Genomic DNA, 18943 nt, shown 5'->3' on the forward strand with positions numbered 1-18943 from the left:
AGACAAACTCCTGCAGAATTGACAGAAACATACCCATCAAAAACCGGCCGCCCATCAGGAACAAAGAAGAATTGATGGACATGTACCCAGAGTGTTTTGACGATACCGTTGGTTGTTTTGAGGAATACGAATACCATATCACAGTAGACCCCAGTGTGAAGCCAGTGATCCACCCACCCCGCCGTGTTCCCCTTGAACTGAAAGAGAGGCTAAGGGAACAACTAAACGAAATGGAAGAAAAGGGCATCATCACAGCAATAACTAAACCAACTGATTGGGTAAATTCAATTGTTATCAAAGAAAAGCCAAACGGAAAACTAAGGATATGCCTTGATCCCAGGGATCTGAACAATGCATTGAAGCGCGACCATTATCCAACTCCAACCCTTGAAGAGATCACACCCGCACTAGCCGGTTCCAAGGTGTTCAGCAAGCTGGATGCTAGCAATGGATATTGGAACGTCAAAATAGACCGGAAGTCATCAATGCTCACCACTTTCAACACGCCATTTGGCAGATTCAGATTCAACAGGCTCCCATTCGGGCTGAAGGTGAGTCAAGATGTCTTCCAGCGGAAAATAGATGAAACATACAAAGGCTGTAAAGGGGCAATCGGGATAGCAGATGATATCCAAGTATACGGCAGAGATGAAAACACGCATGATTACAACCTCCATGAGGCTATGGAAAAAACTCGAAGAGCCGGCATAAAGCTCAATGCAGACAAATGCATAATCAAAGAAAGGGAGTGCAAATTCTTTGGACTGATTTACTCTGCAGAAGGAGTGAAACCGGACCCTACAAAAGTGGATGCTATCAACCACATGGAGGAACCCAAAGACAAGAAACAGTTAAGAAGTTTCCTAGGGCTCATACAATACATGGGAGTCTTCATACCTAAGCTTGCTAATCATACAGCAAATCTCCGTGAATTGATGAAAGACGACGCTGAATTTGATTGGTGTGCTTCACATAGCCAAGATTTTGGGAAATTAAAACAACTCATCAGCAAAGAAACGATCCTGCAGTACTATGACAGACAGAAACCTGTAACACTCCAAGTTGATGCCTCCATGAGAGGAGTTGGAGCAGTACTGATACAAAATGGCCGACCTATTGCGTATGCATCCAAAGCACTCACTCCTACAGAATCAAGGTACGCAAACATAGAGAGAGAACTCTTAGCAGTAGTCTATGGCTGCGAGAAATTTCACACTTACCTATATGGAAGGTATTTCGACATCGAAACAGACCACCGCCCTCTAGAACAAATCGGAAAAAAAAACCTCACCAAAGCACCAGCCAGACTACAGAGACTATTACTGAGGCTACAGAGCTACGACTACAACATCAGATACAAGCCAGGAAAAGACCTGCTGCTAGCTGACGCCCTATCCAGACTATCAACACATGACAAACAAGAGATGGAAGGGCTGAGCATAAAGATCCACCACATTGTGAGTGTGACAAGCGTGAAGCTGGAACAGATTAAAGAGGAAACAGCCAGAGATGAAGAACTCCAGCTCCTCACCCAAATGGTAATACAGGGGTGGCCAGAAAAGAGACAACAAGTTCAGCCTATCCTCCGCGAATACTGGACCATCCGTGATGATATTTCGGTAGAGAATGGAGTCCTGCTGGCCGGATCACGAATCATCATACCCAAGTCCATGAAAAAAGAAATCCTCGAAAAGATCCACCAAGGACACTTAGGAATGGAAAAGTGCAGACTCCGTGCTAAATCCGCTGTGTACTGGATAGGCATGTACAAGGACATAGAAAAGCTGGTATCTACATGCCACATATGCCAAAAATACAGGAATTCACAACAGAAGGAGGAAATGACACCCAGTGATATCCCAAGCCGGCCATGGCAAACCATCGGAGCAGACCTGTTCACAGAGAACCAGCAATGGTATTTGATTATGGCCTGCTACTACTCCAAATTCCCATTTGTGAGAAACATAAAGGACTTGAAAGCTAAAACAATTGTGTCAATTGTTAGAGGGTTGTTTGCAGAGCAAGGAATACCTGAGCAGATCGTATGTGACAATGGAACCCAATTCACATCTCGGGAATTCAGAGAGCTGGCCACCGAATACGGGTTCAAAATCACAACATCTTCACCACATTACCCAAAGGGCCATGGGTTTATTGAAAGGCAAGTACAGACAGCCAAGAAAATACTAATAAAATGCCGAGAGGCAAAGGAGGATCCAAACCTGGCACTATTATCCTTACGGGCAACTCCACTAAAGGCTGACATGAAGTCTCCTGCAGAAATGCTAAATGGCAGGAAATACAAAACCACCCTGCCAAGCAAAATCCAACCCCCTATCGACCAAGAAGAAACAAGGGCAAAATTGGCAGCTGCCCAGGAGGAGGGGCTGAAACAATACAACAAAAATGCACAGTACTTGCCTGAACTATTTCAAGGCCAAAACGTACATGCTCAGGATCCAATAACAAAGAAATGGACCCCAGCACAAATCACCAGTAGGGCTGGAACCCCAAAATCATATATCATAGAGACAGAACCGGGCAGGCAGTTGAGACGAAACAGAATTCACATCCGCCCGACACCTGAAATGTCAACACCTGCAACTTCAAAGACAACACCAGCAACTCCTAGGACACCACCCACAGCAACAGCAACACCTGCCATTGATGACAACACATTCTCACAAACTGCTACCAGTGAGTTATATAGTCAACCAGCACCAACCAATGGCCAGGAAACGACTCAACAAGTCACCAATACATCGAGTGCAACACTGCAGGCAACAACCAGATCTACTAGATCCAGGAGCAACATCTTACCCCCAGCGCGTTATCGCTAGCACTGGAAGGGACAAGTCACAAGTCACGCCAAGACATGACTCTTGACTGGCTACGCACTACCTGAAAGAAAACAAGCTGCCATTATATATTTTGTTGTGTAGTATAGTAGAAAGCAGAATGCCATGAATGTGGGCAGAATAATCCCACGGTATCTGCTACAGGATTGCCACCCTCGCTCTGGAAATCCTCTAGTGTCACTAACTTTTATTCTTTTCTTTTGAGAAGGGGGGATGTTACATATGCTACATATTCATTGTAGCAGTCCCAACCTCCTGCACTACTTTGTATCAGGCACACTCACCACACACACACACACACTGTGATTAGGTATGTAAGCACTTTTCAGTATCACTACGCCACACAGGCAAGGAGCTGAATAAAGGAGTAAATTAAGGCAACTGAAACAACCTGAATTGTGTCGTTATTACCAGGACATCAAACCCGAAGACACAACAAAAATAATTGTTAATTATTGTTTTATTATGTCCCTTAACTTTTATTTTGCTTTCTTTTCACACAATCAATTCTCTCAACCGAATCTCAACCTCTTTTGCAAGACTCTGAAATGCAATCAGGCCAGGCAGCATCACTAGAGAGCATGGATAGGTGACGAAGAAGGGTCCTGACCTGAAACTTCAGCTATCCATGTCCTCTAGACCCACTGAATTATTCCAGCATGTTGTCTATTTTTGTAAACCAGCATCTGCAGTTCTTAGTGTATCTATGAAATCCAGACATAGTTTACTATCCCCAAGACCGGTTAAACTACTTATAACACGTACATCCCAGGGCAGAAAGTGAGCACAAAAAAAGTTAATGGACGTCATGCAGATCATTGCTCATTATGGTCCTTGAATGTGCTGAAGAATGATCACTAATAAAATGAACCAACTGTAAGGGAGTAAATAATGGGACTGGGGGGGAATATAGGTTAAATGTCATCAGATATTGCTCAATATTTTGATTACCCCCCATTAACAATCTGGCAGCAAGCACTTGGAGGAGTTTCCCCCAAACTCAGATTTTGGGGTTGTATGGTACATGCTGGCCAAATGCATTGTGGAAATGGCCATTTAACAACTGCATATAGGGAATTCCTTGAAATTCTCAAAAAAAAGAGCCAATGCGATTCCAAAAATTAGTATATACCAAACTGAAATCAATATCATTCAAGTGAAACAAAGCAGTGTTGGTCTAAGCATTCTATTCATTTTTATTTGTTGGATTCAGCAGTAATGAGGATGATCAGTAATGAGGAGGACTGTTCAATAATCAGTTCGTAATGACTGTATGATTAGATGTTTAATATAAAATTTGACAGAAAATTTTTAGAAAAACAAATCCAAATTAACCTTCTATTCTTATGGCTGGGTTTCTTCACTGCCCAGGACGTTTCTGGCTTAAAAATATTCCTAGTGTAAATAGAGATTCTTAAACAGATGATATAAACAAATTCTGACAGATTCCATTGAGCTCGGTAATTTTTCTGACTGCTTAAGGGGTAGACAAAATAGGCCTGTGAGATATCAGCATCAATTTGTCTTTTCCTTTGGTACAGTGCTGGTTGCTATGGAAACAATCTATCTTACGAGAGATGCCACTTGTCTTTGACTAAAGGTCAGAACAGGAAAAAAAGGGTCATCATCACCTATTTATTGCTCTTTCCATTATCATTACTACTAAATCCAACTTGAAATGCAAAATGAATTAAACTTATTCTACATTTGTAACAGTGGTCTGCTCTACGTAATTAATCTTATTTTCAGAATCTGCTGTCAATGACTGACGAATGATGAAATTATCCATAGAGAACTGTAAAAGAAAATGATAGTTTCAAAAATTCACATCAAAATATGTTTCTCTACATACACAGCAAATGTTATAATATTTTTCTAATAATATTGTACCTGCAGCAATATTGCAACAGCTGTGATGCCTTTTTTGTAAATTACTGGCACCTTAAAATGAAATTTCTCTTTGACATCCAATACAATTATTGACAAAATTCAGAAATAATTACTGAATCACTTCTCAATTCCAATTATTTTAATATTTTGATTTGAGCAAAAACAGGATTACCAGAGTGCATCAACAGCACCAACATCTGAAATAAATGGCCCAAGCAATTTTTATTTCAGATTACCAACATAGATAATTTTATTTTCATCATGACAACTTTAATGTTTTTGTTTTGTTTTTAAAGTTACATCATCTAAATTTTAAGAATTTGTGTAACACAATTCGAGCAACAGTATTTTAGATTTATTAAACCTGCTGATTAGTATAAATATTCAATCTGATAATCGTTATAATCCTTCCTTGCATATGATAGTCCAATGTGAGTATGTTCACTATGATGTAATTCATATAACTTGAATAGTCATGTAACGAACATTTTACATTACCTCTGAATTTCAGTCTGTACCACCACAATGGAGGGGCTCAAAATATAAAACATAATTCAAATCAAAATAAACTTTTCCTTGGGCTACCTTCAGTCAGTCCTCTCTTCAATTACTCCATAACCTCACACTAATAGCCTCTCTTCAATTACTCCTCTCTTCAATTACTCCATAACCTCACACTAATATTCATGGCCATAACCTCACACTAATCTTGCCTTGTCTTCCACAGTGAAAATTATTCTTATACAGTTTTTGTATTATTACTCATCATGCTTTCTTAGATCTTTATGCTTTAATGTTTATGCTTTAATGCTTTAAGCAATTTCTTGTAAGGTTTATTAAAATACACTGAAATGCTCCAAATAATGTCATGATGTAACGACATTATCTAACTCAATTTCAGAAAAAATGCACCCAAATAGAAACTACATTTCCTATTAGCTCTCAATCAAATCCACATATATATAGATATATAGAGAGATATAAATAGATATATATTTGGATAAACATTTACCTTTCTTCTTTATCCAGAGCTTTCTTATCTGAAATATTCTTCTTTGGAGGTACGGGAGGTGCCACCTTCCTGCAGATCTCCTCGATGCTGAACTTGTTCTGCCGACTTCGTGCTGCAGTCTTTAGTAAAATTCTTTCCACTGCTGTTGTCCCATCCCCATGGATTTGTTGCATTGGATCCAACCTGGATGTAGACTCTGAATCTTCTAACCAGCATGGATAGTAGGAGTTTTGTTTTCCTGAGAGTTTATGATGGAGTTTAATTAGGAGAGACAGCATACTTTCTCTGACTTCCAAAATAGTTGTGGTGAGTTGTGGAGTTGAATTAGGAGCAGTCCACGTTGATGTCTTTGGTCTAACATCTGAAGTGTGAATAGTGCTGCTGCTGTTGCGATTTATAATTTCCTGAAATTTTCGTCTACGTTCTGCAACTAAGCTGAAGACCTGAGCTGTATTTGAACTCTGGTGGAGGAAAAAATTAATTAAACTCAGATAACAACATAAAAATTAAGAATAGGATTAACTCATCTAACTCTTTTTGCTTGCTCTGCCATTTATCAAGAACATGCTTGATCTTTTACTTTATATGCTCTTTCAAGCAGTATCTCCTTCTCCCTGGAATCCCATTATATTCTGAAATTTATTCATCTTTGCTTTAAATGAATTTGTTGACTAAACTCAACTGCAGTCCACATGGTTGAAAAATAATTTTCTTGCCAGCGACGTAAAGATAAATATTTTTTTTTACAATAAAACTGTGAATACCTATTAATACTGGAACCCATGGCATAAAGGTAGATTGTTAACTTTTAGCCCACAAGCAAAGTAGTTCTGTTAATCTACTCTTGGTTAAGGATTCAAATAATTTCTGATCCATTGGAAATTATGGACCTAGAAAACCAGCAACTCATTACAAATTTTGCACACGAGGAGCAAGATGAAGACCTTCCTTATTTTTTCTGTTGAATGTAGAAAAGCATCCAAAAAACAAGACAAGCACTGCTAATTTAACTCAGGAAAGTACATTTAACACCAGGCTTCAAGATGAATGTTAGCGTTTCGATTTACAGCAATGATTTGCAGCAGGGTTAAAGGCAACTTACTGAATTCTACATTACTACATACAAGTACTTTGATACACGGGTTATTCAAAGTCAAGACAGGACAAAACTTGAAGTACAGTCAAGTACCTCTCTGTTGAGAGCAGTAGCCCTTCTTGATCCCTGTCACATAGGAAGAGAAACATGAAAGTTCAGGTAACGAATAGCTCGCTTCAAAAGCAAGATATTTTTTATCAATAAAAACACAAATCCCATGCAAGGTCCATGGGTAGATGCATTCATTTTCTGTGTCTTATTTATTTATAAGCATAAAATCTACATGCATCCTCTATTAACAAATATTGATACATTTTTGTATTTTATAGATGATTGAATGTTAATGAACAATCTACCACAAACAGATGACCCGTGTGTAATAATAAAAGTAACCAGGAATTTCATGCGTCCCTTCTCTTAGTGGAGAACAATTCTGATTTGGAAGCTATTTCTCTTTCCTCTCAAATGCACAATATCTTCTGGATCTACACAAATGCAAACACTGATTTTTCATCTTCAACCTCATTCTATATGTAAACACTCACACACGCTTTTTTAAATTATTTATTCATTTTTGGAATGTGGGCATCACTTGCTTTCCAGCCCTTCTTACCTTTGAGAAAGTAGTCATAAGCCATCTTCTTGAATGACTGTACTCTTTATCATGAAGGCACCCAATAATGGCATTTCCAATTCTGGAGCGTGAGGAGAACATGTAGGTGGTGGCATTCCAATGTATCTGGTCACCTTCCTTCCACCACTAGTGTATCAGCTGCACTTCTCTTTTTTGGTGGTAGAGGCAACAGGTGTCAAAACCAGTCCATCTGTGTGTTTTGAAGATGGTACGTGGACTTCATCTACACTTCACACTGCCACAGCAAGGCCACCAGCAAGGACAAGTCTCAGCCAGGCCACTCCCTCGTCTCCCCTCTCCCAGTTGGCAAGAGGTACAGATATTTGAAAAAGTTTTCCAAAATCCACAAGTTCACAAGTCATAAGAGTAGCACTAGGCCATTCGGCCCTCCTAGTCTACTCCGCTATTCAATCATGGCTGATCTCTGCCTCCTAATCCCATTTTCCTGCCTTCTCCCCATAACCCTTGACACCCTTTTCTAATCAAGAATTTGTCTATCTCTGCCTTAAAAATATCCACTGATGGCCTCCACAGCCCTTTGTGGCAATGGGTTCCACAGATTAACTATCCTCTCACTAAAGTAGTTCCTCCTCACCTTCTTCTAAAAGAGGGACCTTTAATTCTGAGGCTATGACTTCTGATCCTAGACTCTCCCACCAGTGGGAAACATCCTTTCCCCATCCACCCTATCTATGCCTTTCATTATTCAGTAAGCTTCAATGAGGATCCCCTCAACCTTCTAAACTCCAGCGAGTAGAGGCCCAGTGCTGTCAAACGCTCATCATATGCTAACCCACTCATTCCTAGAATCATTCTTGGAAACCTCCTCTGGTCATCCATCCTCAGATATGGGGCCCAGTACTCCAAATGCAGCCTGACCAGCACCTTACAGAGCTTCAGTTTCTTTCCAGCTGTTATCAAACAACTGAACTGTCCTCTCACCAGCTAGAGTGCGGTCCTAACCTCCCATCTACCTCATTAGAGGCCGTTGAACTATCTTTCATCGGACTTGTACAAAATAATGTACTCTTTATACACTGTGAACGGCTTGATTGTAATAATGCGTAATCTTTTCTTTGACTGGATAGCATGTAACAAATACCTTTTCACTGTACCGCAGTACACATGACAATAATTAAATTAACTTTTAAAAAATAAGCATCGATACACTAGTGATGGAAGGAACAAATGTATTGTGTGGCCAGTGAGGCTCCAATCCAATCCAAACGGAACTCCCGCTGAACAAGACTGGACTCTGCCGCCAGTGTGGAGTCGGCCAGAACCAGACTTGGCTGAGCTGACCGAGGATGCGCCAGCAAGAACAAAGAGGGACACAGCGTGGGGGTTCCACTGAGAACCCAGAGGAACCCGGCGTAGGCGGTGCGGGGAGAAGGAAGAGGGACGATCGGGACTATATTGAATACTTTTGTAATAGCGCCCTATACGTGGCGACTTTTTGCAACAAAGAATTTCACTGTACCAAGTACACGTGACAATAAAGTATCAATCAATCCACCCCAGATTACAATTACATACAGCCTGTACTTATGAGTGAGTAGGATCGATTTGACTGCTGCAGGACTGCAGGCATCTTCTGCCCCGTGGGAGTTCAGTGTGTGGCAACATAAGAATGGCCGAGATAAATGCCCTGGTTTAACTCCACATTGCTCTTGGATGGCACATGTTTTTATTTAAATATATACCTGGACAGCAATATTTTCAACTTGTAAATTATTTGGGTTATAAACAGTTACAGTTCTCAGAAAAGGAATCCTGTTGTAACTCTGGGAAGACCCTGAATGCTGTTTTCTTCTTGAGGTCCACTTCTTCAACACTGCTGGATCTACATTCATGCAGATAGGTCAATAGTATTCTATCATTCTCTGACGTTTGCCCTGTGATTAAAGAAAAGCTACCGAACCACTGACCTTTTCTTGTAACTACAAAATTTGTACAGAGTCGTACAGTGTGGAAACAGGCCCTTTGGACCAACTTACCCACGCTGACCAACGTGGTCATTAGTCCCACTTGCCTGCATTTGGCCCATATCCATCAAAACCTATCATATCCATTTATCTGTCCAAATGTTTCTTAAACATTGTGATAGTACCTGCCTCAACTACCTTCTCCGGCAGCTCGTTCCGTATACCCATCACTTTTTGTGTAAAAAACTTGCCCCTCAGGTTTAATTAAATCATTCCCCCCTCACTTAAACACACGTCCTCTGGGTCTTGATTTCCTTATGCTGTGAAAACAATTCTGTACATTTACCCTATCTATTCCTCTTATGATCTAATATATGTCTATAAGATGACACATCATACCTTCAAGGTCGACAGAGGAGCAGGAGGTGAAGGAGTGAGTGCGGGGATTGGCTGAAGAATTAAATGAGCAAATTGGTAAGTTAGCTAATTAGTCAATTAGTCAATTATCTATGTTTCATGCACCTGTGCTCCAAGGAATAGTCCTATCCTACCCAATCTCACCCCATAACTCAGACCATCGTCCTGGCAATATCCTCGTACAGCTGGCTCAATTAAGTTTGTTGTCAGTGGTGATATAGATTTAGATGCAAGGAAACCTGGTGACATTAATGCTACTGATTGTCAAGCATAAGTGGTTACAAACTCTCTTGTCTGTGATGGACATTTTCTGAGAATCTTCTGGCATAAATATTAATTGTCTCATCAATCCAAGCTTCCACGAGGTCTTGCTGAATTCAGGCATGGACTACATTATTTGCTGAAGAGTTGTAAATGGAAATAAACAAGGTATAACATTCAGCAAATAATCTTGTGATGGAAGAAAGGTCATGGAAGAAAGATGAAGCAGGCTAGGATAGTTTGGTCTGGGGTACTTCCCTAACATCTCCTGCAGCAATGTCCTGGGGTGACTGACCTCCAATAACTACAACCATTTAACTTGTGCACAGGACAACTCCAACCATTGCCCCTAATGCCCAATGGCGACAGTTTTATTAGACCATTTAATGTTACACCGTGTCATATGGTGCCTTAATGATAAGGTCTACCCCTTTCACATCAACTCTAGAGCCAAGCAGTCTTGTTGAAACCTAAAATGGGAATCAATTTGCAGGTTCTTGGAGATTTAAACGTCAGTTGACAGTATTGTCAAATACACCTTTCATCACCTGTTGAGAGCAGAGTAATTGGACGATAATTAACCAGAATGGATTTCTCTTGCATTTTGAAACTACAAAATGTGAACAATATTCCACACTTTTGGATTGAGGTCACCATTGTAATTGAATTGGATCAGCTTGACTGAAAACAATGTTGGTTTTGGGGCAGGGCTTCAGTTTGGATGTTGTTTGGTCTCTTTGCTAAAACCCATGCTCTCAACCATTTCTTTACTCCATGTGATGACAGGCATCTGAGGATGAAGCACATTGCCCACTAGAGTTGCTGCCTTACAGCGAATGCAGCACCGGAGACCCGGGTTCGATCCCAACTAAGGGTGTTGTCTGTACGGAATTTGTACGTTCTCCCCGTGACCTGCGTGGGTTTTCTCCGAGATCTTTGGTTTCCTCCCACACTCCAAAGACGTACAGGTATGTAGGTTAATTGGCTTGGTAAATGTAAAAATTATCCCTAGTGGGTATAGGATAGTGTTCATGTGTGGTGAACGCTGGTCGGTGCGGACCCGGTAGGCCAAAAGGGCCTGTTTCCGCGCTGTATCTCTAAACTAAACATCGCTGAAAAGCTTTAGCCTTGAATTTAGTTCTCAAGTGTTTATCCCTACTAACATTAAGGGTGAGGATAATCTTAGATCCTCCTCCCAATTACCTCTAACTGCACATTGTCACCATTCACGACTACATGTGGCAGGCCTGCAGAGTTTTGATCTGAGCCATTGGCTAAGAAATCGCTTTGCTCTGTCTATTGGTTTAATACGCAAGCCAAGCAGACTCTTCCATCACTCACAACTCACTATTTCAGGCTGAATTTAAATTGCCCATATCCATGCAATGATTGTGAAGTGTCATAGGATTTAACTAGAAAAGGTACTGGATGTACAAGAAAAACTAGCAATCTAAGTACTTTAAAATAGAAAAAGGCAGCATGTGAAAGAAAAACATCATGGAGAGGAATGACAGCAAGTGAGCATGTTATAGAGCAGGGATTTAAAAATATGGTCAAGAATAAAATTAAAGGAAATCCTAATAAAATAGGTTAAACTGTCTGTTCAATACACTAAGCGTCCAAAATAAAGCTGGGATTTTTTGTAGAATCAGACACTGCTGGGAAATGGGTTCAGCAAAATTAGGACTGAGAATTAATTGTTGCAGATTATAACATTTTTAGAAACGATGCAGAGAAGATTGGTGGATGAACAGTACTCATTACAAATAAGAAAAATTGTTCCAATTAATTTTCAATCCAGCCATTTTTCTTTAAATCTGGGAAGTGATAGCAGAGACATTACCCACATAGAAAAAGTAAATGATTAGAAAAAATTTAATGCCAGAGGATTTGTAAATAGATAATGAAATACATATTGCTTCAGAAAGGGTTTAGAACTTGTCCATGGAATTACAGATCTGTCAACTGAGTAGGAATGCTTGAAAAAAATGTCAGAATCAAAGAACAAGTAAAAACAGAAAATATGCACGTTCTCCTCTGGTTATGACAGGGTTCTGTTCCTGAGAACCGTTCATAACCCAAACAGTTGGAAATGTAGCTGCCTAGCAATACATTTAAACAAAAACAGGCCAACCAAGGGCAATGTAAAGTTAAGCCAGGGTATTTAACTTAACCACTCAAATTTCTCTGCAAGATGAAATGGAATTGTTGCAAGCCAAGTTCCCAAAGATCGGAAGATGAGCTCCACAACAGCTGACAAACAGCCAGACTCCCAAATGCTCGTTTATATGTACAAGCTATCCATAAGTCATGTGTTTGTAACCTGGGGAGGATCCAGAAAGATGAATTTCATGGATTTTAAAAGGAAAAATCTTACATGGCCCAACATTAAATTTTCTGACGAGGAGGCAGAGAATGTAGATATTGCAGTAGGTGACACATACAGAAAAGCAAAACCCTCAATAAGGTAATATACTAAGCATTAATAAGTAGGTTACAGGTTGCAGAAATCAGATCATGCATCATAATAGATCCATCTATATGCTCCATTTAACCTTACAGCTCATCTTTGAAATGTGGGAGAAAACTGGAGAAAGCAACGGAAACACACGGTCATAAGGAGACAGTGCAAACTCCAGCCAATACCCAAGTCAGGATCAAAACTGGGACGCTGCAGCTCTGTGGTAGCAGCACTACCTATTCAACTGATCAATGCAAGGTGGTCAATTTTGGTGGAAAGAATAGGGTGGTTACTTACTATCTGGAAGGTGAGAGTCAAGGTAGGGTAAAGGAACAAAGGAATCATCACGACCACAGATTATCAGGACCATAAAGAAAGTTAACTAAATACTGAAGGTAGACACAAAATGCTGGAGTAACTCAGCGGGTCAGGCAGCATCTCGGGAGAGAAGGAATGGGTGACATTTCGGGTCGAGACCCTTCTTCAGACTGATGTCAGGGGAGGGGGCAGGACAAAGATAGGATGTAGTAGGAGACAGGAAGACTAGTGGGAGAACTGGGAAGGGGGAGGGGAAAGAGAGGGACAGAGAAACTATCTGAAGTTAAAGAAGTCAATGTTCATACCGCTGGGGTGTAAACTGCCCAAGAGAAATATGAGGTGCTGTTCCTTCAATTTGCACTGAGCCTCACTATGACAAAGGAGGAGGTCCAGGACAGAAAGGTCAGATTGGGAATGGGAGGGGGAGTTGACGTGCTGAGCCACCGGGAGATCAGGTTGGTTAAATATTGAAGTTTACTTCCAGAGAATAAGAAATTGAAAATTGGAAAGCTTTGCTAAACCTCACATCAACAAGTGTCAACATGCAATCTTTGGGAGTACTATCTAAAGTCCTGGATTCTGTCTCATAAAAAGCACACAGAGGTAATGAAGAGGGTGCAGAGAATATTTATAAATATGATTTCAGAAATATGTAGGCTATGTATTAGAAGAGGATGAATATCCTGCATTTTTTTCCACTTGAGTAAAAATAGCTGAGAGCACTTTCAAAGATCTCTATTTTTAGATAGTAAAAGGTTTTGATGGCATGAATACAAATCTTCTCTTTGTATTCATGCCTTCATGAAAAGTATTACCAGAGGCCAACAATATAAGATGGTCATGAGGAAATCCAATAGGGATTTCAAATTAAACTTCTTTACCCAGTGTGATAAAAATGACGAACTTGCACCGATAGGAAATATCTTTAGAGTGTGTATTTAAAAAGTGGCTAGACAAGCATATCAGGAATGGAACAGCAATACTGAGGAAAGCTGGTTTGAGTGGAGCATAAACACAGATTGGACTGCTTGGATCAAATGGCCTGCTTCTAGGGCAGAGGTAATCTAGGACAATCCTATTTAATCCTTATTTCCTTCCTTGCATAAAACCTCATAATAATTTCCTTCTTCAGTTTTTGCCTCATATACAATTTCCTCTTTCTTGCTTAAACCCTAATGCATCAAAACAATTGTTCACTTCCTCTGATTTGACTACTTGCTTTCCTACTGTTTGGCCAGTAATTCACCATACTTCCATCAATATTCTACAATCATTTTAATTTCATTGTCCTCATCAGATTACCAGATCATAGTTTCTCAAACTCAATGCTCCACTGAAAAATCATCTCAAATCATCAAGTTCTACACTAAAAGAGGTGGCAAATTTGGTTGGTTGGGTGTTCACTTGTTTGATTGGTTGATAGTGTCGGTCCTTACATTCTCCAGTCAGATCCTCCCATAATTCAGGCTCATCATGGATTGTCAGGGAATACTCCACACAAATATATCAAGCTTCTTCTTCAAAAGTCTTCCATTCTCAATTCTTCATACTATATGCAAAGGATATTAATGTGCAGAAATAGGATTGTTCAAAAAATATAACTCAGATTTGATGGGCTGAATGGCCTCTTTCTATATTGTAATTGAAATATGAGATATTTACTAACAAACCCGAGACCATCTATGCCATCAGCGTTCTCGGTCAACTGAGCCCCAGCTCTCAACACTTACCTTGTCCCCAAATCTATTTTTCCATTCAGATTATAGCCTCCTTTAAGGACAAATTTCCAACCTAGATGTAAACTAGATCGCTTTTTGTTTGTTTGACCCTGCTTATTGACAAGAACAATAACCCGAGCTCTCTCAGTTCCATTAACCTTACCTAAAATAATTCATACCCAAACTTAACATTCTAGAATATCTTCTAATGAAGATTGTTAAATGTATCATTCAGCTGTGCAAATCTCTTGGATATTACATCCTGTAAAGTTTCCATATCCTTTAAAACAAACAGAAGACGGAGGTAATGGAGAGGGTGCAGAGATGATTTACAAAGATATCAGAAATATGAAAACAAACAAAATATTAAGTGTTTCTAGTTAGCAAAACTGATGTTTCTGCTATTATTAGCTCTCAATTCCTTCCCCGCTACCATGATTTTATTCTCATCTACTCAATTTCTTCTTTTTTACTTGCACAATAACTTATAATCAGCTCCGAGTTCTCCCTCGTTTCTCCCTTTTCATCATTTGTTCAACACCATACAACATCATCCACAAGCTCAGAATCAGCTTCAACAGCTTAAAAAAAAGAATATCTCATTCTTTGGTCCCAGGGCTCTTACTTAAACTAAATCCAAGATTGCAGAAGCTCAATTAAGCTAAGCTTTTGAAATATACCTTTGTTTAAGTTGATGAGCCCATATTCCATCAATTGCCAATCCAATGTTCTACTGCTCCTGGAATATAGCTTACTTATTCTCATAATGCTACTCTTGTGCTGCTGAAACTGAAACGAATTAATTTTTGAATGTTTAACTCACTGGTCTACCTACCACCAATAATACCAGCTCAGAATTTTTGCTTTCCAAAGATGTTCAAGGCTGCTGTTCCAAAAACGTTCTCCATAATCTCAGTTGTGATCTATTTAGGTCCACTTCTTTTTTTAAAATATTTATTTTTATTGAAGGAAAGATACAATACGATTGACGTAATGCATTACATTCCCCTCCATTTTGGTTTTTATATATAACAACAAAAATAACCCTCACCCACCCTCCCTGGACACCCCATTGCAGCTGATGTGTTCACAATACATCATATCACAAATACAAATGCACAATTTGACAGCAAAACCTCTACATTCTTCCAAGGCGCAGGCCCATATATATCTACAACATATCAGATGGTTCAGGATACGCTCATTCATTATGCATCAGCCATCCTGTGAGGTAATCGGCACTTGTGTAAACAAAAATAAGTAAATAAATAAAAATAAAACATAATTAAAGGCAGATCCCCAACTACAATCAAGTGCCCTCAGTCAGTGGGTAGTTCTTTTAGACTCTCAAAGTATGACAGAAAAGGTTCCCATTTTGAATAAAACTTTTTCACAGACCCCCCTCAGTGTAAATTTGATCTTTTCTAGTTTTAGAAAAAATATTATGTCCTCTAGCCAAGCGGCAGCAGATGGAGGAGTTGTAGATTTCCAGACCAGCAAAATTCCCCTACAGGCCAAAAGTGATGTGAATGCAATGATGTCAGATTGGTTTGCATTTAAACCCAAAGTTTCATCTGTTACACCAAATACAGCTACAAGTGGGCAAAGCCTCACCGTCACCCCAAGGACTTCACTGATGGTTTTAAAAACCACTGCCCAGTAGTCATCAAGTATGGGACAGGACCAGAATGCGTGAGCTAGATTGGCTGGAGAGAAGGAACACCTGTCACAGTCAGCGTCTGTCCCCGGATATATGTCGGCAAGCCTGGCTTTGCTTAAATGAACCCTGTGTAAAACTTTGAATTGTATGAGCCCCAATCTTGCACATGATGACGAGGAGTAGACTCCTTTCAGTGCTTCTGTCCAGCATTCCTCAGACAAATCCATACCACGGTCATCCTCCCACCTAGTTTTAATTTTGTTCAGGTTTTGATTTCCTAAAGACATCAATTGAGAATATAATACAGCGATCAGTCCTTTATTTGCAAAGGTAAGAGTGAGTTTATCCAACACTGTGACAGGCAGGAGATCAGGATTTTTTTTCATGGCAAAGTGGCGGATCTGAAGATATTTAAAGAAATGATTATGTGGGAGGCCATATTTTCTGCACGTTATCAAAACTATCAAATAAGTTGTCAGTGTATAAATCCTTAATGAACTTAAGACCATTCAAACCCCATTGTCTAAAGGTTGAATCAAGTGTAGAGGGGGGGAATAAATGGTTACTGTGAACGGGACCCAGAACTGAAGCTGATGTGAACTTATAGTGACAGTGAAATTGATAAAAAAAATTGAGGGTGGATAGTACGACAGGATTGGATGTGAATCGAGAGGGTTTCAATGGCAGGGAGCAATATACTAAAGCTGGATAGACGAGGAGTAACAAGACTGTGACTCAAGCAGACACCAGTCTGTATCTGGTCGGTGGAGCCAGAATAATATCTTTTGGATATTAGATGCCCAATAATAATGAATAAAACTAGGAAGTCCCAGTCCACCAACTTCACGACCTCTTTGGAGAGTACATTTATTAACCCTTGGAACCTTGGAAAGGAGGTTATAGATTGGTTAACTAAGTTAAAAAATGACTTGGATAGGAAGACCGGTAAGCACTGGAACAAATAAAGAAATCTGGGAAGTACAGTCATCTTCACCGACTGTACTCTCCCAGCCATTGTAAGGGGTAGACTACGCCATCTCTCAAAGTCAGCCTTCATTTGGCTAACTTGAGGCGTATAATTAGCTTCAAACAGAGATGTAAAAGAGCGGGTAATGCTTATTCCTAAATATACAAAACCATCTTGAGATAAGGGAAAAGCCAAGGATTCCTGTCGGATCTGTAGGGCTGGGTTGATGGGAAAGCATTCATCATCATCATCATCATCATATATATACAGCCGGAAACAGGCCTTTTCGGCCCTCCAAGTCCGTGCCGCCCAGCGATCCCCGTACATTAACACTATCCTACACCCACTAGGGACAATTTTTACATTTACCCAGCCAATTAACCTATATACCTGTACGTCTTTGGAGTGTGGGAGGAAACCGAAGATCTCGGAGAAAACCCACGCAGGTCACGGGGAGAACGTACAAACTCCTTACAGTGCACTTTTTTGGAGGTTTAGTTTATAGCCAGAGAAAGTTCCACACTGATCTAACAAGGACACAATTGCAGGGCTGCTAGCTGTAGGGTCACTCACATAAAGAAGGAGGTCATCGGCATATAGAGACACACGATGTTCCATGTTTCCTCTCCTAATGCCCTGAAATATTGTGGTTGATCTAAGTGCAATAGAAAGAGGCTCAATTGCAATCGCAAAAATAAGCGGAGACAGTGGGCAGCCTTGGCAAGTGCCCCGTGTTAATGGAAAATACTCAGATTGCGAATAATTTGTCTGTATACATGCTAAAGGTGAGTGATATAATAGCTTGACCCAGGCTGCAAATTTTTTGACAAGTCCAAACCTCTCAAAGGCTCTAAACAATTATATGGCCACTCCACTCGATCAAACGCCTTCTCCGCGTCCAAAGAAATAACAACCTCCGGACGCGTAGAAGCACTGGGCAAATAAACTACACTGGCCAGTCGACGGATATTAGAAAAGGAATGACGATTTTTAATGAAACCTGTTTGATCTTCTGAGATTATTTTGGGAAGTTGGCGTTCTAAACGGCAAGCCAGCGTCTTAGCCAAAATTTTTACATCTACATACAAAAGTGAGAAAGGGCGGTATGATTCCCATTGAGTCGGATCTTTGTCTTTTTTGAGAAGAAGTGAAATAGATGCCTGTGAAAGGGTAGGGGGTATGGAATCATTTCCCAAAGATTCTTGAAACATTTCTAAAAGAACTGGTGTGAGCTTATCCTTAAATTTCTTATATAATTCTAATGGGTAGCCGTCAGGGCCTTACCACTCTGCATCGCCGTAATGGCATTATTAATCTCTTCCTGCCCAAGAGCCTGATCTAGATCTTCTGCCTCTTCTGGTTCAAGAGTGGGTATTTCCTAATCATCTAAAAAACGTTCCATATTCGTTGTGTCTGAGGGGAATTCTGAGGTATAAAGAGAAGAACAAAAGGCTGTGAAAGTATTATTAATTTCTTTTGGATTGCTTATTATATTTTGGTGTGGTCTCTTATCTGAGGAATAAGTCGTGACGCGGCTTGACGCTTCCGCTAGTGAGCCATAAGCCGGTTCGCCTTGTCACCATATTCATAATAGAGACCACGAGTCCTAAGAATTAGTTGTTCTGATTGGTTAGTAGATAGAAGATTAATTTTGCTTCTAAATCAGCACGGCTTTTATATAATTCAGCAGTGGGTAGCTCAGAGTATTGCCTGTCCAGAACCAAGA

At 40.0% G+C, this 18943-nt stretch overlaps 1 protein-coding gene across 1 annotated transcript in view; it reads right to left on the minus strand.

Moving 5' to 3' along the window:
* ubr3 (ubiquitin protein ligase E3 component n-recognin 3) overlaps positions 1-18943 on the minus strand; it is a 170469-nt gene that overhangs the window by 78961 nt on the left and 72565 nt on the right. The window contains exon 23 of the mRNA XM_078404621.1: positions 5761-6221. Within this exon, the coding sequence (XP_078260747.1) occupies positions 5761-6221 (461 nt within the window). The remainder of the gene's footprint in view (positions 1-5760; positions 6222-18943) is intronic.

This window comes from Rhinoraja longicauda, chromosome 8 (genome assembly GCF_053455715.1).
Source record: "Rhinoraja longicauda isolate Sanriku21f chromosome 8, sRhiLon1.1, whole genome shotgun sequence".
NCBI lineage: Eukaryota > Metazoa > Chordata > Chondrichthyes > Rajiformes > Arhynchobatidae > Rhinoraja > Rhinoraja longicauda.